We start from the raw sequence: 26,501 nt of genomic DNA, 5'->3' as shown, positions 1-26,501 counted from the left end.
TAGATCTCACATAAAATGAATTAATATAAAATGAGAGAATGCTATATTTAATATTAGTTTCAATATGTTATAATATCTGCTACATAATGTGACTTTGCTCTGACTCTTTTAAGATTATACCAGGTGCGCTCTAGTGCACCCATGTACTTCTGACTGTAAATACTTTTGACCTCTTATTTGTCTTGTTTTGCTTATGCCTATTTTATTACAGAAACGGATGAAAATGAGGAAAAAGGTGAACCATCTGCAAGTAAGATGAATGTCAAATAACCACTGAAATAAAGTTTCTGAGAATATTTGACAGCATCGAAGAATAAGCCTGACCAGATGAGTTAAAAAAGGTTATCAATAAAAATAAAAATAAATATAAAAAGATCTCATGTAGTATCACTTCATCTCATTATGTTCTATCTACACAATCTTAATCTTTTTCCAGTTCTGACAATTATCCCAAGAACCCCAAAATGGGTCAGGATCAATTCTTCAAAAGTCCTAGGAGTTCTCAATTTTTCTTATAATCAATTTTACAATGTATGCGATCACATATTTGCTTGACTAATGTATCTGTTTGTGAATAAATATACATACTCAGTCTTATAAATTCTATTCTGGGAAGATACCATGACAGAACCACCATCAGCATAGCACCCTATAACCACATTTGCTGCTAAATATCTCAGGGATAATTTATGATTAATTGGATTAATTGAAAAAGGGGCACTTATATGAATGAATCTGCTTCAAGTGCTAACCCAAATGCTGCCTGAATGAAAACTTCAAATAAATACAATGTAGGCATGTGGTGACCTATGACATTAGTCTAAACAAATACATATATGGGAATGCCTTCTGTACCAATACTTGTTTTGACACATTTTAATATAAAGGAACTAGAATATTGTACATATCAGAAAAAAAGCATATTAGATGTCAAGAACCTGGGAATTAAATTTAAAAAAATAAAGCACTTACCCTTTTGACTCCTTGATTTAAAAAGGATCGTGCAAAAATTTCCAGTAAGCAATTCAGCAATCCAGTCCCTTTTACTGTTATATTTCCTTTCTGAACAAATTCTGTCCTACAAAATAAAAATGTAACTGAATTGGAACATTGTCTGCAATGCCTACAATGTCTGCAGTAAGGTCACCCAATTGCCTTCATGCATAAGGTAAGACTAGAAAAAATCTACTAATAAAGGATCCACTCACCAACACTTGCTAATGACAAAAAGAATGAGTCAAATATTCAAATAGAAAAATGCCTTAGGCTTCATATATTTTGGTTGTCATGGCTGTCATGGTCATTATGAATTCCAAAACAATGTGTTAAACTGTTCTTAAAGTAAAAACAAAAATAATAATAATGAGATCAAAGCTTAGAAAATATTCAAAATAATCTCTTCAAGGTCATATATCACATACTATAAAAGTGTGTGTTTTTTGGCTATGGTTTTATTTCTAGTTCATTAAAGTTTCACATCTTCCTTATGTCACCAAAATATGCCTGCATGATGCAAAGATAATATATAACATACAATATAAGTGCTATAGTGTTTTAGAATGCATGTAAACAACATATTCTACTTTAAACTTCATTAAAGTGATTATTAATTAAAATATTGAGATCATTTGCTCTAACTGAGTCCTACAAACAGGGGTGCATAGAATATGCAATGTTTCTACTGTAGTAATATGACAGCACTGTGTTTTCTAATGCCATTCAGTAATCTAATGCCAATTTTAGTAATTTAGTAATGTTTTGAATACATGTGTGAGGCAAAGAAACTGCAGACAGCCATTTCCCTCTTCCCCAACTCTCATCAGTAATTATCACTTTCAAAGCTGGAAGAACTAAAATACCCATATGAAAGAAAGAGAAGGAAGAAGGGGATGGAGAGGAGGAAGGAAGGAAGTAGAGAAGGGAGGGAGAAAAGAAAAGAAAGAGAAAACAAGGCGGTGTCATAGCAGGTGCGAAGGATGGTAAACAAAGCATTCCAACCTATACCTTATAACCTCTTAAATGGAATAATAATAATATAAGAATGGCAAAGAAAAAGAATAACTATGTGAATGTATATCTATAACTGTATGTAAGAGAATAAATAACAGTAAAAATATAAACCATAATATAGGTAAATAATATTTGGTCATAAGAAGCTAAGTATAAATAAATAAAGAATTGTACATAAAAATGGATAACGAACAAGGAGATTATGAACGCAAGATAGAAATGTATAGTAGGGAAAATACTAACTGCAAAGAAACTGATTCGGAACTGCGGTATGATATATGATGGAACTTATTGTTCCTATGTTGTTTTTAAGTTATGTGTTTGTTTCTGTTGATGTGCTTATGTGTATAAAATAAAAAATTATAAAAAAATATAAATTAAAAAAAGAAAGAAAGAAAAGGATCAAATGTCACCATTCCTAATTTAAAACCAACAAGGCTGCAATCACTGCTTATCTTCCTCAGAAGAAATTCGACTGAACATTGTTCATTTGACTTTTAAACAAACTTGCATTACTAATTATGAAAGGCAGGTCCAGATAACATCTACTGAGATATCATCAATTTGTTTGATTGAAGAGTTGAACCCAACTTGACAGCACCAAACTATCTGTGCTACTTATTAAATTTTAAAGTAGACTGTTAAGATTAAGAGGAAAAAGAAAGGGAGGAGTAGCTTTACTGTGTCAGATTGCTAAGCAACAGACTGCTTTAGGTATTTGACAAAGTGATATAATAACTATGAACGAGTATTAGAAAGCAAAGCATGTCTATAGTAAACATTCAAAGTTATTTTGAGCCATGATTCTATAAAATACACCAGTAATATAGATGCATGCATGGAAAAGGCAGGGCTATGCAAATTATTGTGGTTCCCCCCCCCCCTGTAATTGCTTTATTGCATTATAAGTTGTGACAATCACATTATTAAATACAGATAGTAGCTGGGCACACTGGGTTTTTTGCAAAATAAACTAAAAATTGTTAGCACCCTGATGGTTTAGATAAGTCAACCTTTAAAGAGAAAAAAAGTTTATGACAATGTTCAATATAATCTCCAAAATGTAAATAAACAAAGTTGCTTGAATTGTACAATTAAAACTAAGAACAGCATTGATAGACATTCTATGCATTGATTTTATAATATCAAAAAGTTTCTATGAGCTTAATACTTAATAATAATTTCTCCACTATGTTACAGTATTTATATATTTTATACATACTTTATATATATATACACACACAAAACAGAAGCTAATATTTGATTTCCAACTTCCTTCTTTATAATCTGCCCAATTTGCAGCATTTATAAATATTTCGATCCCCTCAGAAAGTATAAAGTTATTGTTTCTCAGCCCCACGTCCCCAGCATCAAAATTAAGGCTAATTCACAATTTCACTGCACTACAAGGATATGCCTTTAAAATCAGAGCCATGTGTAATATACTACAGAAAATTGCAGGTACTACTGTAGACACAAATGTTTACAACTAAACAGTACTCTAAATGACAATGCAAAAATTTCTGGAGTGCACTTCTCATTCTTGTCATTGTTTCCCTCAAGCTCCCAAAATTGGCAGCTACTTTGGTTACTGGCACAGCTGGTGTAATTCAGAACCGTAGACTGAACAAGGACTGGAATATACAACAGAATGGCTGGCCTGTACGTATTAACAAAGTATGTATTGCAGTAACAGCCAATTTTTGTGTTGGTTACCACTTATACATGATCATTGCACATCCTTCTGTTGTTTTTTAATTTAATACTGAAATGTAGAAATCTACAGTACCAACAAGGGAAAAAAAGTATTCTATGAAATAAAGAAAACTTAGATATATTATAATAAATAAAGCTAAACTGACAAAAAAAGAAACCAGTATATGCAATTGGGGGGGAGGGGAACTATAGAATTAATTCACAATCAGATCAATACTTGATTGGCTTCATCTTCATTCATGGTCCTCAGTTCCACTGACAAAAAGACATTTTCAGAGCCTTTGAATGCTTCTGGAGAAATATTTTCTAATGATTTTTTTTATTTTTAAACCATAAGACAGACAGACAGACAGACAGACAGGGAGACAGACAGACAGACAGACAGACAGACAGACGTTTCTTAATAACTGGACCTAATGATAGTCCAAAACTAGTCCTTCAAATTCTTCATTCTACAATTCAGTTACTGTAACTAATGCTAACTTTCATTTTAACTTTCTAATTCCTTATAACCGTGATGGCGAACCTATGGCATGCATGCCACAGGTGGCATCCGTGCCACAGGTGGCACCCAAAGCCATCTCTGCAGGCACAAGAGCCATCGCCCACATCAGTTCCACTGCGCATGTGCGTGCACCTCCTGCCAGTCAGCTGATTTTCAGGTCTGCTGGGAGAAGTGTACGCATGCACTGGGATGGGGGGGATACAGTGCTCCCCGCACCCCCTTTTTGATCCCAGGACCAAAACGGGGCTCTTGCACGCATGCACAATGGCAGGGGAGCACGAGGAGGGTCATGTACACATGCATGGTGGGAGTACCGGGGCTCATGTATGCATGCACGGGGGGGGCGGGCCTGCGGGGGGGCATTGGATTATGGTTGTCAGCACACACACACAGCACACACACACCCTTTTGGCACTCGAGGGAAAAAACGTTTGCCATCCCTGCCTTATAACATTGAATTTTTACTTCATGTTCAAGTATCAGAACTCTTATGGATCCTTAAGAGGCTGTTACAGCACCCAAGATGTACTATTATTTAATAAATGTTTCAGTTCCGTATATTGCTGTGCAATTATAGGGAAGTCATTTTCAACACATAACATCAAGATGTCTTTAAGACGACTGCTAGAAATCAAGATATTTAAATTGCTGAATCTAATCACTCTAATAAAACATTATCCCTGTTATTTTCAAATGAAGATATTCCTCAACATTAATTTCTCATGTGATTTGGACTGAAAAAGTAACCTGTTGCCCATTAATAATTAAGCATGCCTACACCTGAGAAGCTCAAAGATCTGTGTACACTATTTGACGACATGAAAAGAAAATAGAACTGCATTTTAGAATCAGCGCTGCTCAATATATAGGCTCCACTGTTCACCAAATTTTGAAATATGTATCAATTCAAATGAAATCACTTAACATTTTTAGCATTCAGAGATACCAATAGAGAGCCAAATTATATGCCTTAACCCTTTTGTTCTACAAGCAAGCAGAAATTAGATGAGCTTAGAAAGTTTAGAGCTGCAACATTCAGTCTGACTTTTTAAAGCCAAATGTTCCTCCTGAGGGTTAGAATAGGATGTCAAGAAATCCTTTTTCCCCAGATCAAGGATCAAGGACTAATTTTCCACATATTTCTAAATGAGAAGGTCTGGGAAGTAGACAGCAAACTAACTTTGCCATTTTACCTTCTTGTTTTTTATGATTATTGTGGGGGGGACATATTTTGCAATGCACACTATGGCAAAGAATGTCAGCAAACTGAATTAAAAAGGAAGAAATGATCCTGCTGTAATTTCAAACTGTATCTTTCAGATATTGTCAAAAGCAATCCTAGCATACTTTAAAAGCTAGGAAAGTGAGAAAAATTCATAGTGCTACAACCTTTTTTCAAGTCTTCAGTAGTTCTGTGTTAACATTATAATAACTTTATTCATTTGGTAAACATTGATTCTGGATATTTTTACACCATTTTTTCCTAGAATATCCCCCCCCCTTGTTTTCTGCTATCTTATATTATTCAGCTCACATAATATTTTCTAATGAATTAGTTCTTGTGAACTTATCTTTTAAACTTACTTTATCAACAATACTGCCATGTAAAGATTTCATTTTTTTTATTCACTGCCATTACTGGAATTTAAATATAGGAGCAGAAATGACTTAAGATGGACAGAAAGACTTCAAAATAAGCTAACTAGCCATAGCAACACTCACTATCCCTGGAGGTCTCTCTCCCATAAGTCTTATTTAGACAACCCATGTCCTGTTAGGTCATCATTGCACAGATATTCCTTACCTAAACACAAGAAGAGAATGTTCATTGTTGGGCAAAAAATCAGTGGGAGTGGAGCAAATTCCAACTTCATGCCAGCTCTTTATTGAATCCCCTTGAGAAAGATAGCAGGGAGCATCAGAAGTCTTCCTTCCTTCCTTCCTTCCTCCCTCCCTCCCACCCACCCTCTGTTCAACACAATTGATTTTAAACTCCCTGCTAGCTTCCCCATTGACTGTGAAAAGTTCTTATGGAGCATTGGAAATGCCAATCACCTGACAGCAGCTGACCATTGTAATGTGGCTATGCTGAAGAAACCAGAAGTTTTCCAAATTTCAAGATGGGATTTTGGATGCATTCTGTAAGTTAGTTCACCTTAACTACCTTGGTTGAAAAACTGTTGCCGTATGAGGCAGTTTTGCCAAATTGAAGGTTACAAACAAATGTGAGTGATTGAGTGGTACATACAATAGATTCACTGTAGAAAACAAAAGTACTTTTCAAAGAATCTTTTTTTAAAAACCGACTGGCACAGTGTAGGCTAACATGGTCTGTTGTTCAGGATTAGTTGAAAAAGAAAAAGATGAATTCCACAAAGAATATATATAGAGAGAGAGAGAAAGGCAGAAATTCAGATTTTTAAACCTCCTGAAAGCACCTGCTTGGCTACCACATTGAAAAAAAATAGGTAAAACAGGTAAGTTTTTGATGTGATCAAGAGAGCTTTCCTTTGTTTTATTGTCAATATAAACTAAAGAAATGAGCTACATTTGGCTATAAGTGCTATCTAAGGTTAATAGATAAGAAGACAAGGTTGACACTCAAACTGCAAATTCCAAGGTAAATTTGATGGATCATTCACTGTCTTTTTTGAATCAACAGCATTAGTAGATTATTCATCTACTTCCCATTCACAGTATATCAATTGTGCATTAGCTTATGTGATTTTATCGTCAGGAAAAAAGATGATTACTTAGTGGTTGGGAAGCTCCAAAGAAAATAACGCACCAGACTATACAAAGCAACCATATGTCAGTTTACTGTTTCATACAAAGGAATTTTTCCTGAGGTCTATCGGCAGTCATGTTGCACGAGCTAGCTTTTGTTGACCATTCTTCTGAAACCTTTGATAATACTTTATATTTCCTCTTTCCAAATTAAATCCTGGGACTACATCAGAGATTACACAGAATCCTTAGAAATCCCTTTATTTTGAGGAGCCATGGGTTCTGTTTATACAATCTACAAAAACGTTTATCCTTGACTTATCATGCTAAGTCAACTGGCACTTGAAAAGACTCTCCTGACTATTGAAATAAAATTTCCGAATCATTGCCATTATCATTTGAAGCCCTGATTAATGTTAAGAGTCCAACAGGAATTAGAATATAGGTATGTTTTAGCGGAAAACAATTAAAAGATAAACTGATGCCCTGGCACTGTTTCAATTTTGTTAACCCAGGATGAAAATCATATTCTTCTCCTGGGAACCTAAATGTCTCTCTCGCTTCAAAATAAGAAGCTGACCAATATACTTTTGTAATGGACCAGTTGTTTCCAATACTTACTTTCATATAACATTCCCAACTGATTAGCTCTTTTTCGTTCTCTACAACTCCAGGCTTTAAAAGTGAGCCACAAAAAACTAATGCAGACAAAGTTATGAGTATTGCTTTCTTTTCATACTGAAATCAAGATTGAAATCAAGAGCATGTCCTTCTCAGACTTTTTTAACCTGACTCATTCTAACCAACTGAAAAAATATCCCTGCACACAGCTTTCCATAGATTCAAACCACAGGAAAATGTATCCCAGTCCACATGAACAAAGTGGCACCTCTTTTGGGTGTGTCCATGTAAGACAACTAAGTGACTATTATTTGCTGTACATTGTAATTATCTACTAAATGCATTTCATGCATAAAACGGAGCTCATGTAAAAATACCTGTCAGAAAAAATCCACATAACTTTTACTTCGACCAACATTAACTTTTTTAATAATACATTAACTTTGGGTCGGTTGCTATTACATTACATTTTTATTTCATGGGCCTTTCTAAAAAAAAAAAAAAATTGCAGTGAGCCAATTGTTTATAATATGCAAGACAATTTTTAAGCTCCACACAGCTACTCCTGTTTTTATCAATAGTTCATTTCTTTTGCTTATTTTTCCAGAACTGCAAAACAGCTCAAAAATAAAACCAAGTTCGCCTTCATTTGAAGAAATCTTTACTATTAAAGTGTAACCAGTTTTTAGAAAATACACCTTGCAGAGTTGTAAGTTATACAGGGTTGGTATAAGTTTTCTCTCTGGGTGAAGTATGAAGGATTGGATCTTTCAGATTCCACATTATCTTCCCCACTTTTCCCTTGTTGCGAGTTCTGATGGTTTGCAAATGTTGAAAAACATGGTTGAAGTTCTCCCTTCAAGGTGAGATGCCTGTCACTGAACTTAGCCTGATTAACCCCTCCTCTATAGCAGTCCTGGAATGCCAAAGGCCATCAGGTTAAAATTTACATCAGTCTTTTTATAAAAATAAAAAAGGGGGAAATAAATACATTTTCAGAACCACATTGTTGTTTTAGTGATTTTAATGGGATGTTACTATTGGTTTTATATTTGTCTGCCGAATTGTTTCTTTTTCATTTGTAACAGTTTTCCAAAAATGATTATTAATAAAATGTTTATGAACAACTTGTTCATAAAAATTGTGAAAAGTGGCACAAAAATATTGCAACCAATAATGACAGCAGTATACAGAATATAAAAGTAAAGCTTCAGAGTCAATCAGGTACCAAAAGGATCATTTTTATACTGTCTTTTATGACTTTTATAGGGCTGTATGACATTCCTATCTATCAATTGTAAGCTGTTTGACAAACTAAAAGACCATGTTAAAGTCTTAGAAGGGCCCCAAATCAGTGTTTTCAATGCATCTCAATATACATACAGCAAGCAGTCCTTGGTATGGTGGTTCATACATTGTACAGACTTACTATATTACTAAGAACCATCATGGATGCCCAAGGTAAAACCTTCAGTTCTTCCTACTGAAGGTGATACATGAAATGAAAATCCAAATACCACTTTCTAATAAATGAACCTACTACACCTTACCAATTTGGATTTTCAGAGCTTTCTCTGAAGACTGATTCTTCATTTAGGGTGGCATACTCTGTCCACGTAAGACAGTGAGTCTTCATAGACATAATTCTATCTTGCATATTAAGCCACGACTCCTCTTCTAAGTAGACTTCTGATACTTTCAGGATACTAATCTGTCAAATGTAACATTTACAATGGTCAATAAATGGAGTGAGGAAAAAAAGATCAGATTACATACATTAGTAAATAATTTCATTCTTTTAAAATCATTAACAGTCATATTAAAGCTAATATCTATCAATAACATGTAACCACTGACCCAACATTGACATTTGATAAACATGCAAGCTTTTATTAGTTATTTCCACTGCTTAGTAACTTGTTAATTGTTGCCAATTGCAACATTTTAAAGCAAAGCATCAACTTAATGTGTGCCATTTTATTTCTCTTTTAAGTCCACTTTAATGTAACAGATCCAAAAAAAAGCATCAACTGTTTGCACACAAGACATAATTACTCAAAACATTTGGGTTCATTTTTCATTCTCTTTGGTACCTGTCAATTTTATGCTTTCCCATCTAGATGAAGCATGGAAAGAGTAAAAAGAAATGTGGTAAAATTGAATTATTATATTTTCAATATGTAAGATTAAAAAAGCACTTTACAAAATGTTATGGTACACAGCAGAACATACAGTATATCATAAATATTGTAATTTAATTTGAAAGTTGAAGATATTAGAAGCTTAAAACAAGAATCACCTTTCTATTTGGATTCTAAAACTAAATTAACTACCGTATTTATCGGCGTATAACACGCACCGGCGTATAACACGCATCCCCCATTTTAACACAAAAATTTGAGTAAAAATTTTTTTCATTAAAAATAAATGACTTGGAAGCTCGGAACTTAATGTTGGATTAAAATTTATAACATTAGAACATGAATTATAACATTAACTCCTCAACATAAAGTGCCTTCCTTCCTTCCCTCCCTCCCATCCCTTTCTTTATGTTTTCTTCATGCTTTCTTTTCTTTTTCCTCTGCTCTTTTTAAATCCCCCCCCCTTCTTCTCCTCCTCTACATTTAGGTTGGATTAGTTTGTACAACGGTCATCAAACTTCTGAAGTAAAAATAAATAAATAAATCATATTTAAGAAGAAGAAGAAAAAGGAAGACGTTTTTAGTTAAGTCAAACGTTTTAATAAAAGTTTCATCTTTTAAGATTTGTCCAACACATCCAATTGTAACCTTAACAGTAAAGAATATCACCCCAGCTGCTAAAGGTTCAACCAGTCTGAGAACCATTGAAAAGACAACAGTGCAAAATCCAAAAGACACAACTTCCTCACCGCCATTGCTTTGGTACCAAATCTTTGAGGAAGGGGCTCCAGAAAGAAGGAGGAGGAGGAGGAGGAGGAGGAGGGGGAGGAGGAGGGAACCAAAGAGAGGCTTTTACCGAGTCTGCGCCCCACAGCCAGGACCGTCCTTGCGCCTCAAGCCGCGTTTCTTCCCCGCAAAGCCCTTCGGGCAACCCGAGAGTTCCTTTTGGCGCCAGAAGGGCTTTGCAGGAAGAAACGCCGCGTTTCTTCCTGCAAAGCCCTTCTGGCGTCAAGCGGAACTCTCGGGTTGCCCGAAGGGCTTTGCAGGAAGAAACGCGGCTGGAGGCGCCAGGACGGTCCTGGCTGTGGGGCGCAGACTCGGTAAAAGCTCTCTTTGGTTCCCTCCTCCTCCCCCTCCTTCCACAGTCTGTGTGACGCTGCCGCCAGGCTGAGAGCTGCCGCTGAAACAAGTTTGGGGAGGTCCTTTGCAGGCAGCCAGTTCTAGCTGCCTGCAAAGGACTTCCCCACGTTTGCTTTGAAAGAAACCTCTGCGCGGGAGTTAGAAACCTCTGCGCGGGGGTTTCTTGCCATGTGCGCGGCCGCGCGGCCGCGCACCTTAGAGGGAACAGTGGACCCGGCGTATAACACGCAGTATCGGCGTATAACACGCAGGCAGGGTTTAAGCTTGCAATTTTAGTTTTAAAACTGCGTGTTATACGCCGATAAATACGGTATATTGTAAAAAATGTTACTTTGATTGTTTTACAAATCCTCATTTTGAGATAAGGACTTTGAACATTAGCTATCTCCTCTCTAAGACACAAAGTCGAATTTTAAATGCTATCATCTGTAACTCAGAAAAGTTGAACTAAAGTATAGTTTGCTTCTATCACCTTTATAATGAATTTTAATGGCTTGAACAGAGTTACCTTTCTTAAAATGTGTGGAATTACATTTTGGCATGTTGCAATCCTTCTCCGATATATGACTCCTGTAGACAAGTCTGATAAGAAAAGAATACATTTTCAGTGTAACAAACAAAATCAAACAATATCAGCAGGAAAGCTTGAAAGCCATAAAGGGATTTAGTTAATTTTTTGCTTTAGCACTCAAAGAATATTGCAGTATGTTAATCTAGGAAGGATTTTATTGCAACAACCCTACCTAGTAATCTTGGAAAACTGATTTAAATCTACTGTGATGGTGATAACAAAGCATAAAATACAATGCTAAGTTCAAACTTTTTAGAACTTCCTGGAACTGCCTTGAAATCACAGTAAATTTTGGCAAATAGCAGTAAGGGAGTTAATTTCGGAGGCACTTGTGTGCTAGTTACAAGCTTCAAGTATCTTCCTGGGTCAGCACTTCAGAGCAAAAACAGCTCATTCTTCTCATTCTGCATTCTAAAGAACATCCTAAGAGCATAAACTACCTCTCTGCCATCTAGCAATGCCAATGTTTGAAGTCTAAAGCCATTTTCTTGGACAACAAACATTTATTTTTGCTCTGAACTGAATCAGTGACAAGAATAAAGCTCCTTTCTGAAAGTTAAAGAACAGCCCCTTTCTCAAATTATAGGTATTGACCTACAATGCAAACGTGACTGGCTTCTAAAATCAATTCTCATTTTAATATTTAATGATTTAAGATTAAGTCCATAAGCTTCAGGAAGATGTTAATTGATAACCTGGGTGGGCAAATAGCCTGGAGCAAGGCCATTACTTGCTCTTGAAAAAAGGCAACTCTCTCTGAAACCTTATCTAAATATTTCTTCCCTGGAAACAGCATTCTGCAGTACATTTTAAACAGACTTGGCACTGTATATGGATATCCCACTTGACATATTTACAGGGAGTCATATGCTGATTATTTCCCAAAGAAAAAATTGAATTGAAATTGCATGCCATGCCGAATACAAATTTTGAATATTTTGAAAAATAACTTGGTATCCCTTCCAACATATTATTTCCTTAAAAAACAAAACATATAAGGCAACAGTTGGAAACTGGGTTGGTGGAATGACAGATTTTGGTTCTAATTCTTCCCAGAAGTAGTATTTATTTACTCATTTCCTGGCTAGTATTTGTATTATATATGCAGGTCCTTTTAGTGTATAGCTATATTGTAATGAGATTCTTTTTTCCTGACGATAGGACATTTCTCCTCTGTGACCCCAATCTGACAGCCACAATGGATAAGGCGGCAGTTGGGGGGGGGGGGAATTGGGACAGTCATTTAGGGACAAAGAACAATAGTTGAATAAATCTGTGATTTAAAAAAAAAACCTAAGAGCTTTAAAAAAAAGATACTTGCACAGTTTGAGTGTTAGAAAAAGAAGACATAATTGATATAATCCATAGATGATTATTATTGCTAAATGAATCATAGAACTAAGGAATGAATTAGCCCTTTTGACAGCAACCACAGATTGTCGTGAGATTCAGCTTTTACCTTAGAACAGCAATGGTGAACCTTTTTTGGCTCGCGTGCCATAAGTGTGGGGAGCGCAGGAGAGGGTCATGTGCAGGTGTGCTGCACCCATAATGCAAAGCGCAACCCCCCCCCAGTGTGCATGAGTGCACTACAGGCACTCCCCATTTTTTGTATGTTTTTTTCACCCACCCCAGGCTCCAGAGGCTTTATAAGAGCCTGGGGAAGGCGAAAACAGCCTCCCCTGCCCCCCATGAAGCCCTCCGGAAGCTTCAGGGACCTTCAGTCAAAATGACACTCTGAGCAAACCCGAAGTGACTTCCGATTTGCTTGGAGGGTCATTTTGAGAGCTCCAAAGGCTTCAGGGACCTTCAGGAGGTTTCCCTGAAGCCTCCGGAGCAGTCAAAACGACCCTTCAAGCAAACCGGAAGTCCGTTCCTGAACTTCCGGTTTGCCCATAGGGCTGATTTTTTGCGCTCTGGAGGCTTCAGGGAAGCTCATGAAGTCTCCGGAGGGCCTTTATATAGCCTCCTATAAAGCCTCTGGAGCCTGGGGAGGGTGAAAAATGGCTTTAAAAAGGGTGAACTCAGCTGGCCAGCGCGTGCATGCACGCTGGCCAGCTGACAGGGCAGCGCCTCACGTGCCCTGACAAATGGGTCTGTGTGCCAACTGTGGCACACGTGCCATAGGTTCACCATCACTGCCTTAGGAAAATAGCTCATAGGAACTTTCTCACAATCCTGAATTTACTTATATTTCCTGCTCCAGCATAATTTTCAGCAGGCATGCAGTAGTCATAAAAATATATGAAACTGAATGAGATGATTATGCATAGCTGAACAAAATTATATAGCTCCATTTTACTCACTGCTGCAAAATATCAAACATTCTATTATAACTGCCAGGGACTAGCAATTAAATACTTCCTACCAACTGAAGAAAATACTTTTATTGTATGTAAGTATGTATGTACAGTACGTATGTACGGTATATGTTTTCCTTATCAAAATAGGTTGATAACACCTAGCACTCCTTCTCAAATCTGACCAGAGTGTAGTCTCAAGGAAAAAAAAGAGATATTACAGGGCAGAAAGATAAATAGAAAACTGATGGTCCAAGCAGTTAGGCAATGAAGATTATGAAGCTAAGGATTAACTAGTTTTTATCTCTAAAGCTTCCACAGAAATGTCAGCTCAGTACAGTGAAGGATAGCAATTGACCAAGAACTTGATTTTCTTCTCACTCAATTGCACCTCAAGTCAGTATTTACCCAAATGGTAGCATGCAAAAACTACAGAGCCAAAAACAAAGGCTTATGTTTATTCAGTTCTATTCCTCGGCTCTCTAAATGGGCTGGAGGAACCAGTGAGGAATCTCAGCAGGGTTATTGGTGAGAGATGCCAAAGTTTGCATTGCAGCACCATCTGAAAATCTACTGATTCTTCACCTCTGCTCTAAGACATTTCACCTGTAAACCGCATGTTTCAGGTGAAACAATTGTTGTCTTGTGCCATATTTTGAGACCAGGATCCACAAAAGGCCAACGCACCAAATATATGCACTCAGTAGTTATCTGGCATTTGAATGACTATCAAATGAAATTTTCATGATATAGAAATCATGTCATTTCTACCCAAATATATGGACTTCCCTTTCACATTATTTTCCTCTTAAAAAAATAAGCCAGTTTTTCTTTGATATCCATAGCATTTATCAGCATTGCTGTAATGCTGAGAACTTCAGCCACTCCTCTGAGAGTGCTCATGTGAGCATTGTTTAGCTCAAGACTTTTCCTAAATTGCCGAGGCAGATTATTTCAAATAAAGCAATTTAAACTCAAAGTAATGTATGTGGTTCTTGTTTAATGACTACAATTGGGACATTGCAAATTAAGCAAAGCGGTCACTAAATGAAACTACAGCTGTGCTTAAGATCTTTACCTTTCCTTCGCTTTACAGACCTGTGAAGATCATAATTTCATATAGTCATTAAATGGGGCAGTTGCTAATTGAAGATTATCTGTACACCTAATACCACAAGAAATACATTAATCAGTGAATTTTAGTAATTAGCTGGCAGTCCAATCCTATCCATGGTCACTCTAAAGAATCCTAGAAAATGCAGCTTACTTTAGTTAAGTGAATGCATCAGCCTTCCCAAGCAATGTTACTTTAAATGATGAGAGACATGATATTTTTCTCCCATATAAATGATTTCTCATCATACTGCCTGTCACCTCCTGGCCCAAGTTCAGCTTATTTCATTTCTAATTGAACCCAAGGTAGACCAATTTCAATCACTTTCTCCCTTCCTTGCCCACAGAGGCTTAAAATCTTGTTATCCTGCTATTATGTATGCGTTTTTATAGCGTGTCCTCCTTCCATTCCTCTACCAAGCAAAATTTGTTTACAGCTTTAACACTATGTTGTCAGCTATGCAGGAAGTTTGGAATGCCAGTTTAGTTCTCTTCCACCAAAGAGCTAAAACAAAACATTCATTGTTTAGGTTATCTGCCCTCATCAACTAAGCTGGTCAAAAAGATTTATTTATTTTTCTCACTAGATGCATGTGAATAAATACTGTAAAACAAACTGTGGTTGGTTGACTTTGCCCGACCTGGCCCCACTCCAGCAGAAGAGGGATCAAAATATATTATTTTACCAGGAGTTTTACTTTGGAATTTTCAATGTTTATATATATTTTAAGTTACCTTAGAAGCACCTTACATGTGTATTTATAAAATAATCAAGAATAAAGACATGGATGATGAGGGATGCTTATAACATGCTTTTTCATTTGTGAAAGGAAATGAAAATATGTCTGTTAGATGCGTGCAAAGGTGGGCCTTCTAGATGGACACAAAGGACGAACAGCTGGGAAGCAGGAAGGACAAACACTGATTAACTTTATCTAAAAAATCTAGACTATCCAAAAATATAGGCACAGCATCATAAGGATCTGTACAAGGTAAAGAGAAGCAAATATATTCTGGTTAAAAATAAAATTCCAAAGATTTGGGTACTCTGGAAATCCTGAAAGTATTTTTCAATTGCTAGAAAAGAAATTAGGAAAGCAAAGGCTCAGAATGAACTAGCAACAAATATCAATAATAATAATAAAATGTTTATTTCAACATACAAAAAACAAGAAAAAAGTCAAAGAAACAATGGCTCCACTAACGGGAGAAAATGACAAGAAAGTGATGGAAGGAAAAAGCAGAGCTGCTTAATTTTTATGTTATTTTTTGCATCTGTCTTCATTCAAAAAGAAAAAATACCCCAACCTACCAAAAACAGATCCAGAAAAGACAGACTAAGAATTCAAATTAAAATGGTAAGAGAACACCTGTCTACTCTAGGCAAGTTCAAACCACCTGGGTCTAATGGATTATATCCCAGAATTCTGAAGGAGCTGGCAAAAGTTATCTCGGAACCATTGAACCATATCCTTCAAATAGCCTGGAGTACTGGGGAACTCTACCAGAGGACTGGAAAAATCCTGATGTGGTTCCTATCTTCAAAAAAGGGGGAAAAAATAGATCCGGAAACTACAGACTAATCAGCCTGACATCAATATCTGGGAAGATCCTGGAAAAGATAATCAAGCAACAGATCTGCAAACACCTAGCAAAGTTATAACCAGAAGCCAACATGAATTTGTCAGAAACAGATCTTGCTAAACAAATCTTACTTCATTCTTTCACAAAATGACTAAATTAGTAGACCAGCGGAACCCTGTGGACAAAGTATACTTGGATTTCAGTAAGCAATTTGATAAAGTAGACAATCTACTTCTTGGTAAACTAGAAAAATATGGGATAGACAGCATCACCACAATTTGTAACTAGCTGACAAACCACACACAGCGTGTTGTCCTTAATGGAACTACATCTTCATGGAGCGAAGTAAGCAGTGTGGTACTAAGGTTCTGTCTCAAGCCCAGTACACTTCAATATCTTCATAAGCGATTTAAATGAGGGGATACAAGGGGAACTCATCAAATTTGCAGAAGGACATCAAGTTATCAGGAATAGCCAATAACCCAGAAGATAAACTCAAGATCCAAAAGCATCGCAACAGACTTGAACAATGGGCCCTATCTAACAAAATGAAGTTCAATGGAGAAAAAGTAAGCTATTACACCTAGGGGAAAAACCCAAATGTAGAAATAGAGATTCGGCGAAACTTGGCTCAATAGCAGTAATTACAAAAGGGATCTTGGAGTCCTAGTAGACAATCCCCTAAATATGACCAGTAATGTGCAGCAGCTGCCAAAAAAGTATTTCTTGCTCTTCTCTGCCTTATTTCTAGAGTCTCAACATCTTTTTTATATTGTGGTGATCAAAACTGAATGCAGTATTTCAAAGGTGGTCTTACCAAGGCCTTATAAAATGGTGCTAAGACTTCATTGATTCTGTCCCTCTGTTAATGTAATCCAGGATAATGCAATCCTACGCTGCGTTAACAGAGGACAGAATCAATGAAGTCTTAGTACCACTATATAAGGCCTTGGCAAGACTATACTTTAAATACTGCATCTAATTTTGGTCACCACAATATAAAAAGAGACTCTAGAAAGAATGCAGAGAAGAGCAACTAAGATGATTAAAGGCCTAGAGACAAAAACATATTAAGAACGGTTGCAAGAATTGGGTATTGCCAATCTAAAGAAAAGAAGGACTAAGGGTGACATGAAGCAAGGTTCCAATATCTGAGGGGTTGCCACAAAGAAGAGGGAGTCAACCTATTCTCCAAAGCACCTGAAGGAAGGACAAGAAGCAATAGTTGAAAACTAATGAAGAAGAGAAGCAACCTAGAACTAAGAAAAAAAATTCCTGACAGTGAGAAAAATAAACCAGTGGAACGGCTTGCCTTCAGAAGTTGTGGATGCTCTAATTCTGGAGGCTTTTAAAAAGAGATTCAATAACCATTTGTCTGAAAAGGTATAGGGTCTCCTGCTTGAGCAGCGGGTTGGACTAGAAGACATCCAAGGTCCTTTCCAACTCTGTTAATCTGTTAATTACATCACTGAACAAAATAGAAGTGCAAAAGACCACATGACTGATGATTACACATGCTACTAAAAGATCTAGGACAACATATAGCACCATACTCATTCTCCAACCTAGTCTATTAAGACAGACCACCCACCTAGAAAACTACAGAAGTTTCATTTCCAAAATTAGGCCAGACACTTAACTGAAACAGATGTAAATGACTATAATTTCAAAGTATTTTGTACATTTCTATCTAAAAATACCACGTAACTATTACAGTATGCATCGTCTCATAAATATTCTTAAACTAATAAACTCAACAACAAAAGATTTATTTTCTATAGAATTCTATTATATTTCTATTAGTGAATAAAATAAAATAGGCATTCTAGAATACACTTGAATGTGTTCTCAGTTACATGAAGTTAACTGAACATTTTCTTGATCATTTTAAACAAAGAAGAAAATAAATCTGTTTTACTTAAACTTTTTAATGTGGCTTTTCAAAACTGAGTTTTGCAGGGCGGTTGAATTAAAATTGCAATGTAAAAACTGTAACTAAACTGAATTAAAATATACAATAAAAATTAAAACAGCCATTCAATTAATGAAAATATTTCCATGCAACATGTAAGTTTTAAATTAACATGAATATATTAAAAGATTGAAAGCAGGGGTGAAATCCAGCAGGTTCTGACAGGTTCTGGAGAACCAGTAACAAAAATTTTGAGTAGTCAGGAGAACCAGCAAATGCCATCTTTGGCTGGCCCCAGAGTGGAGTGGGAATGGAGATTTTGCAGTATCCTTCCCCTGCCATGCCCACCAAGCCACGCCCATAGAACCAGTAGTAAAAAAATTGAATTTCCCCACTGGTTTAAAGCATTAATACATATTTGCATAGTGCCAAAAAGTTAATAAAATTAGCACCAGAATCATGCAGCTGCTATGGAAAAGGCTTCAGCCTGGTGACTCTTGGTTGCATCTCAGCAATAAGGTCTCTTGTGAAGGCCAGCTCAGACTCAGAAGAATCTGAAGTGAGGAAGCTGCTAAAGATGCTCAAGACAAATATCAGACTTAAAGGAAGCTTAGCAACTAGGCATCTAAGGCTGGCATGACTGAGGAACATTCAAGTCAGCTGGAACCAGATGAAGGCTGGATCCCAGATCTCCTCCCCCTCCCACCAGAGCATGCTGAACTGTGTGCAGAGGAGAACAGATCAGTGTCACTCCTTCCATGGCAAGGGCATTTCTGCCCTGGATGCCTAGCACAGGATTCATTTAAGAGCCAGCATTGTCCGGTAATTTTGTTGGGGGCAACTGCTCTGCTTGCTGGAATACTATGCATTTGCATCCTGAGTCTTGGAACCAGGCTCTGCAGACACATTTGGATTTTTGGATTTCTGGATTGTAATCTATTTCTGCTCCCCATTTTGCACTCTGGCTAGTCCAAGCCCATTGTAGGCAAATAGCCTGGGAATTTTGAGGCTTTGCTGCTTTTGTACATTCAACTTTAGTATGGCACCAATTACAGAGAAGATGAGAGAAAGCAGACTCCACTGGTATGGACATGTCCTGAGAGCAACACCTTCTAATGTTGCCAAGACTGTCTAGCAAATAGAAGTCAATGGCTGGCAACCTCACAGGCACCCAAAACAGAGATGGCAAGACACCATCAACAAAGATATGCAAGCCATGGGCCTGCGCCCTGGAGACACAGCGGCCTGTGCAAAGTGGCATTCAATGATCTGAAAAGCGGACCATGCACTTGCGGAAATATGCTAGGAAGATTTTCACAAAAGTTCTGCCTATCATTGCTTATATTTACTAAGTTCTAAGTAAAGCTTTTACTTCTCACGTGTGTGTGTGTGTGGTGTGTGTGTGTGTGTGTGTGTGTGTGTGTGTGTGTGTGTGTGTGTGTGTGTGTGTGTGTGTTTTCATGGGGATGTGTGCATATATCTGGCCAGGGACAGACATTTCTGAAAACCACCTCCAGGCACAGTTACAAACATCCAGGAAGAGACCATTGGAGTTGGATAGCTTATAACTTCTAACAAATAAATAAAAATCCTTCCGATAACATGGCCTCATACCCTAAAGGGCTTTCTAGATTAATATTAGCACTTGAATGTGGATTGCAATGAACTGAGAGCCAAAGAAGAATACGGAAAGTTGACTTAATATTTTCACAATACCCAGTTCTAATCAGTATTCCTGCTGCTGTATTTTGGATTACTTGAAGTTTTCACATCCTCCTCAAGGGCAGTTCCATATAGAACATATTGCAATAATCTAAACCATAATTTACTAGAGCGCAGATTCCTGAATCAAGGCTAAGTAGGGCAGAGCTGAACATTTTTAAAACGCTTACCTGTTTTCTCTTCTACTGTTTTTACAGCAATAACATTTTTCTCCATGGAACTGGGATACTAGAGAAAAATACAAAGTGTAGGTATCAGAAATTATTATACAGTAGAAGAAAATGTCTCCAAATTATTTACCTATAAACTTTTAATTTAACAATTAATCAGTGGTGTGGCTTGCCCCCGAACGTTGTAGATGCCCTAACACTGGAGGCTTTCGGAAGAGATTGGACAACCATTTGTCTGAAGTAGTATAGTGTCTCCTGCTTGAGCAGGGGGCTGGACTAGAAGACGTTCAAGGTCCCTTCCGACTCTGTTATTCTGTTAAACATTTGTTCTTTATTTCTCAACATGGAAAGGGGGTGTTAAATTATGCCAATAAATTTGCTGTGACTGTTGATTAATTAAGGAATATATTTGGAAGCCAGAATAAAGAAAAATACCAAAATGTTCTGACTCAGTTACAGTGGAGAGAAATGTACCATTGGGAGACTTGAAAGAACAGATTGGGGATAGATTGTCACGGAGAAAATTTATCTATGTCAGGGATGTCAAACTTGTGCCGTTACGGCGTCATCACGTGACATATCATGACTTTTTTCCCCTTTGCTAAACCGGAGGTGGGCGTGGCCAGTGCATCCAGCCGGTGGGCCGCGAGTTTGACATACCTCATCTATATAGTCGCTAGGAATTGAAAAGGATTTGATGGCACATATCTATCAATCAATTTGTGTTCATGGCCAATGCATGATGCATCCAGCCCACAAGCCACGAGTTTCACACCCCTGATCTATATGGTCACTAGGAATTAAAAAGTATTTGATGGTACATATCAATCAATGTGTTCTGAATTTCAACTGTTTCAAATTTGAATCATTCCATTTTGAGCACGATATTGCTGTTTGGGTTCATTTAGTGAGCGTTTCTGAGCTCAAGGCTTCCAAAGTTGCCAAAATAAATCATTTCACAATTTAAATACAATTTAAACCCAAAGTATTAGATAACATGCTGCAATATTATTATTAGTGAATTTTAGTAATTTGCTGTAGGGCAGTGCAATCCAATATTCATCTACAGTACAGGAAGTATTCAACTTACGATAACAATTGAGTCCAAAATTTATGTTGCTAAATGAGACATTTGTTAAATATATTTTGCCCCATTCTAAGATCTACGATCTTTCTTGCCACAGTTGTTAAGTGAATCACTGCAGTTGTTAAGTTAATGACACATTGTTAAGCGAATCTGGCTTCCACATTGACTTTGCTGGTCAGAAGGTTGCGAAAAGGGGAGAGTGGGAATGCAATCTGGCAGTAAAGAAATCTTCGAAAAACTGTTGTTGTAACAACATATTCTCCATATTTTACATATGGCCATGAGTTCGCTGAAATGATAATTTAGAGTTAGAAATGTGCTTTCCCATAAACAGATTAACACTTGGGAAAGGATGTTAAAGATTTGATTATGGACAACTTGAACCTACAGAGCAGAGCTGGTGAAAATGAGCAAAGAAGTGATTATTTAATTATGAGTAAAAGTGTTAAAATATATGTCAAAAGTATTAATTGATGTCAGTTTTGTTCTGGCTTTGTATGAAAATATGAATCCATAGGTTGCCAAAAGCTCATTACAGTGAATAGTGCTAATGAAAATATGAGCTTGGGAAAAAATCATACAACATCCTGAATGAAAACAATCCAGAGGAAAAATATTTTTGGAGGACGTGAATGGATTGATGGAAATAAGATGAGAATATAGTCAAAGTGATTGTGCCATTCAGAGAACTAAGAATAAAATAGAACGATGATTGGTGAGTTTCACAGAAAAAAATCTATTTTGTATACATTTATTTAAATACATGTACTGTCATATATACAAATGGTAAAGAATTGAATATAAGTCTTAAAAAATCAGATTTATTCATGAGACAATTGTTCATTGAAAAAAATTAGTGAAGGATATAAAATGAAGCAAGATCCTGATTGTGGGACAGATCATTATTCTGTAATGTTAAGAATGGAAAATGAGGAAGTGAAAGAAAAAAGAATGAAAATAAATGAAACTGCCAACAGGGAAAGTATGAGTTCTTTATGAAAAAGTGTTACAAGATATATTAGAATGAACAGAAAGTATATCTAAGAAAAAGGATGTGGAAAACTGGAACACAGTAAAAAAAAATATATGTTAGAGTGCCATTCACATTTTCAGACTAAACTAAGTGTGAAAAAGTGCGACTGCTGGACTGATGAAGTGAAATTGTGGTTTGTGAAGGAGGAAAAAACCCACATATAAGATTGCTGCAAAATAAGGATGAGAGAAAGGTATTGTGTACTGCAAGGTGCACAGAAAGAAACAATAGTTGCTAAGTATGTTGTCAAAAAGAGCTAAAATTAAAAGAGAGAAAATGCAAACAATTCATTATTTTGATGAAATAAAAATTGTTTGGGAAGTGAGCAAAGGCGACTAGAGTCCTGCAGAGTGGTTGGAAATAAAAAACAGAAGTAATGAAATGATTTATGTTGAAACTTGTGAGAATGCTGGGAAAAGCCTTTTAAAGATTAGTATGAGGATGATAGCTATGTAATGTTGCAAAGAGCAGAAGTAAAATAATTGCTGTAAAATTAATGTCCAAGAGGAAAAATGATGAAAAGGGTGTCATAAATGCTATGACAATGTTAAAAATAGTAATTCTGTGGCTATAGGTAGTATAACTGTGTCTGAAATAGTGTCACTGCTGTTAGTCTTTATTATCTACTGATAATAAAGTAGATATTCTTTATAGGATAATTATTAAATTTATAAAGTGATAACAAATACTTCCTAGATTTTTTTAAAAAGTTACACAATAGAAGTGCTTGTGGGAGGGGGGGTATCAGATCCGGATGAGGAGGAAAAGTCTCAAACATGATCCCTGAAGACAAAGTGGCTTTGGGTTTATAAGCCAAATAATTTTAGCAAAGCACTACCTTTGGCCAAAGGTGGGTTGCTAATGTTTTTTACTACTAGTTCAGCCGGTGTGCTTGCATGCGCAGAAGCGTCTGGGCGGGTGGGCGGAGCCTCCAACCACAGATACTGGTTCGCCCGATCTGGGCCGAACTGACAGCAACCCTTCTGCCTTTGGCTCTTAAGAAGGCTGTCATTCCCCACTCAGATTTGTTTTACTGTTTCAAGGGCCTCCTGAGCTCCTGCTGGAGGAATCTAGCTCCTGTGACTAAGAAGACTTCTGCAATTACATCCTGTGTATCACTTGCAAGCCAATTACCTCCCAAAGACCCATTAGATCACACAGGGTTGGCCTCCTCCAGGTTCCGTCTACCAGCCAATGCCACCTGGCTACTACCCGGGGTAGGGCCTTCTCTGTGGCAGCTCCGGCCCTCTGGAACGAACTCCCCGCAGGGATTCGGACCCTCACCTCTCTCCAGGCCTTCCGAAAAGCCGTCAAAACCTGGCTTTGCCGGCAGGCCTGGGGTTGATGAGTTCCCCTCCCCTCTCGACTTGTATGGTTGTGTGATTCTTGGTTATTTTAATTACTTGTATTCTGTTTTATGTTCCCCTTTTCCCCTTTTGAGTTGTTCGCCGCCCTGAGTCCCTCCTGGAGAAGGGTGGCATACAAATAATAAAATTCAATTCAATTCAATTCCTGCTCAGTCGCTTTATGTCCTAATTACCTCCCATTTGGATAACCATCAATGCATTCTACACAGGAACTGCTTTTGGAAAGCATTCAGACATTGTCATAAAAACGGGTGGCCTGGACAGCAACAAGTTTCTGGATACCCTCAAGTGACCCTACTGCATCAAGAATTAAACACCACTTGGCTTCCAGGGGCAATGCAAGGTGCTGGATTTCTGGAACCAATTTAAGGGCTGTCTTCTCCCACATTCATCTGCCCATCCAAGCAGATTAAACAGGATCAACTCCCTCCAATTAAATATTTGGCAGGATTTTTGAAATTGTCTTTTTTTATTGTTGCCTTCATCTTGAGAAAAGCACTCCTTATGGGGATGCAGTCTACCTTTTTTCCCTATATTTTAGTTTGTGACTTTATTTTTGTATTTGTAAGCCGCCCGGAGTCCTACGGGATTGGGCGGCATATAAAATTTATTAAATTCAAATTCAAATTCCTCCTTGGTTGCTCGAGGGGAATGAAGATCTGGCTTTCACATTTGGTCTAAAGGGAAGGCAAGCTCTGAATGTTGGGATGCAGAAACAGACACATTATGCCTTCTTTTGATACTGTTGAGATTATTTTTTGTAAGTTTATTTCTATTGAGGACTCTTTTCCTGTGTTTTTGACTATTAGTTGCTCAGAGCTTTGAAAAGAGAAAAAGAGAGAAAGAGAAACAGAGAGAAGGAAAGAGAAAGAGTGAAAGAGAGAGAAGGGGAAAATATTTCAGCATCATTTTTAAATAGGTTTTTTGGTTGACATTTTAGAAGCTTGCTTCCTGATCTCTACTATCTTTGCACAAAGTGGGGATATTCTTTAAGAGAATATTCCAAAAATAGGCTATGATCAAATCCTTGCAGCTACCCAGTTGAAGTTTTTAAGGATGATTGTCCTCCAAAGAGTATACCATCCTTGGTATTTTTATCATTCTGCCAAAAAAAATACTTTAAATAGTTGCACACAGTGATACTTTTCCCTATTATAGCTCATTGTTCATTTTTTCCTTAAATTTAATGTCCAATCAGTTCAAAAGTATGTAGTAGAACGCATTCAAGTAAATATACAGTGGAAAAAACAAGGAACCAACCAAAATGGAACAATGAATGGTAAAACTACACTTAAGGCTGTGGCAAAAAATGGAGTATACCATAATCACAAAGTTCAGATATATGTCTATGTATTAGTAATCATAAATGCTATAAAAAGTAAACTTTCAGAATAAAATAGTAATTATAAAATACATTTCTAATTGTATTGCAGTAAAATTTCTACTGAAGAAGAGGGTGTTAAGCATGCCTTTAAGGCAATTAAACCAGACATTTCTATTCTGCTTATTTCTTTCAAATAACAGATTACAGTGTAATTACATAATCAATGAAACTTACAATCTATAAGATCCATTCATGCGAAACAAGAAAGTCATTTGCATAAATCTTCCACTAAACAGCAGATTCCATTACCGACACATATTAAAACATAAGTAACTTAAATTTTGTATGCTACTGCAGAATGATGAATTAAGTAAGGTATTTTAACTATGGTAGTAGTTGCAATATATTGAAACTTTGACATAAACCTAATCTATGTCATGAAAAACCCAACTGCTTTCTATTACAGTTTATTACCTCAATAATAGGTAAGAAAATGAGCACAATTACATACAAGAAAAGTACTGAAGAAATTTCTTCCAAAAATCAGGCAAACTTTTGCTTTGCCTTAAACATCATTAATGTCTCTCTCTTCTAAGATCTATGTCTTCATGCTGAGATAAACTGAATAGGAAAACTGAACAAGAATGCATATTGATGGTCAAAAAGGAAAAATTCTCTATAAATTAAGTTTAGAGGGTACTTTCATATTCCCAGCTTGACTCTCAGTGAAAAAAAGCTTCAAACGGTAAACAGAATCACAAGACAGATTTCCTCAAAAACTTCAATGGACCAAAAAGTGAGATGCAACCTCTATAAAATGTCCTAGGAATCTGTAAAAAAAAATCTTGGCAGGAATTTATATGGCATTTATTAAACTTCTCTGAACACAGAGAAATTAAAATAATTAATATAAGTATGGCTTTTTCTCAGAACATGCTTAAACCAGTCCCAAATTGAGAGAAAGGAAAGCAACCCAGACTAGAAATAAGTGATTCTCTTTGCTGGTCCATAAAATCATACTTCATACACATTCTAATTTTCTCATATCTGAAGAGCAAAGAATACAAGCTCAGCTTGAAGAACCAAAGTTGTGGGCACGAGTAGGATTTTCTTGCATATACTGTACACATGGTGATTTTTATTTGGATTTTTTTTTAATTTAAACTGCAACTTACCCTATTAAAGCTACCTTGATTTCCACTGTTAACATCTTCCAAGATTTTCTGGAAAACCTACATGACTGCTATGTGCTCCTTAAACAGCAGTGAAAAGGGGGAGATAATTGTTTTTTTGGCTCATGCCTTGCAGTTTCCATTGCCTCCCAGCTGCTCCAGGCAGTCGGAGGTCTCTTTGAGACGGTGGAGTTGCAAATGGTAGCACAATATGGAATCAAAAGCTGTTATGACACAAAAGGAGGCCTTTCACTTGTGGAAGTATCCTTTGATATCCACAGAAGAC

At 36.8% G+C, this 26,501-nt stretch overlaps 1 protein-coding gene across 2 annotated transcripts in view; it reads right to left on the bottom strand.

Moving 5' to 3' along the window:
* Positions 1-26,501, bottom strand: part of PRELID2 (PRELI domain containing 2) — a 42,104-nt gene that overhangs the window by 4,855 nt on the left and 10,748 nt on the right. For both annotated transcript variants that reach the window (XM_032209245.1, XM_032209246.1), the window contains exons 2-5: positions 20,233-20,290; positions 11,369-11,442; positions 9,130-9,290; positions 973-1,078 (exon numbers count right to left, since the gene is read on the bottom strand). In XM_032209245.1, the coding sequence (XP_032065136.1) occupies positions 973-1,078; positions 9,130-9,290; positions 11,369-11,442; positions 20,233-20,290 (399 nt within the window). The remainder of the gene's footprint in view (positions 1-972; positions 1,079-9,129; positions 9,291-11,368; positions 11,443-20,232; positions 20,291-26,501) is intronic.

The sequence above is a fragment of the Thamnophis elegans genome, chromosome 2, assembly GCF_009769535.1.
Source record: "Thamnophis elegans isolate rThaEle1 chromosome 2, rThaEle1.pri, whole genome shotgun sequence".
Classification (NCBI taxonomy): Eukaryota; Metazoa; Chordata; class Lepidosauria; order Squamata; family Colubridae; genus Thamnophis; species Thamnophis elegans.
The sequence above is the reverse complement of the archived record's forward strand: the minus strand, read 5'-3'. Positions and strand labels throughout refer to the sequence as shown.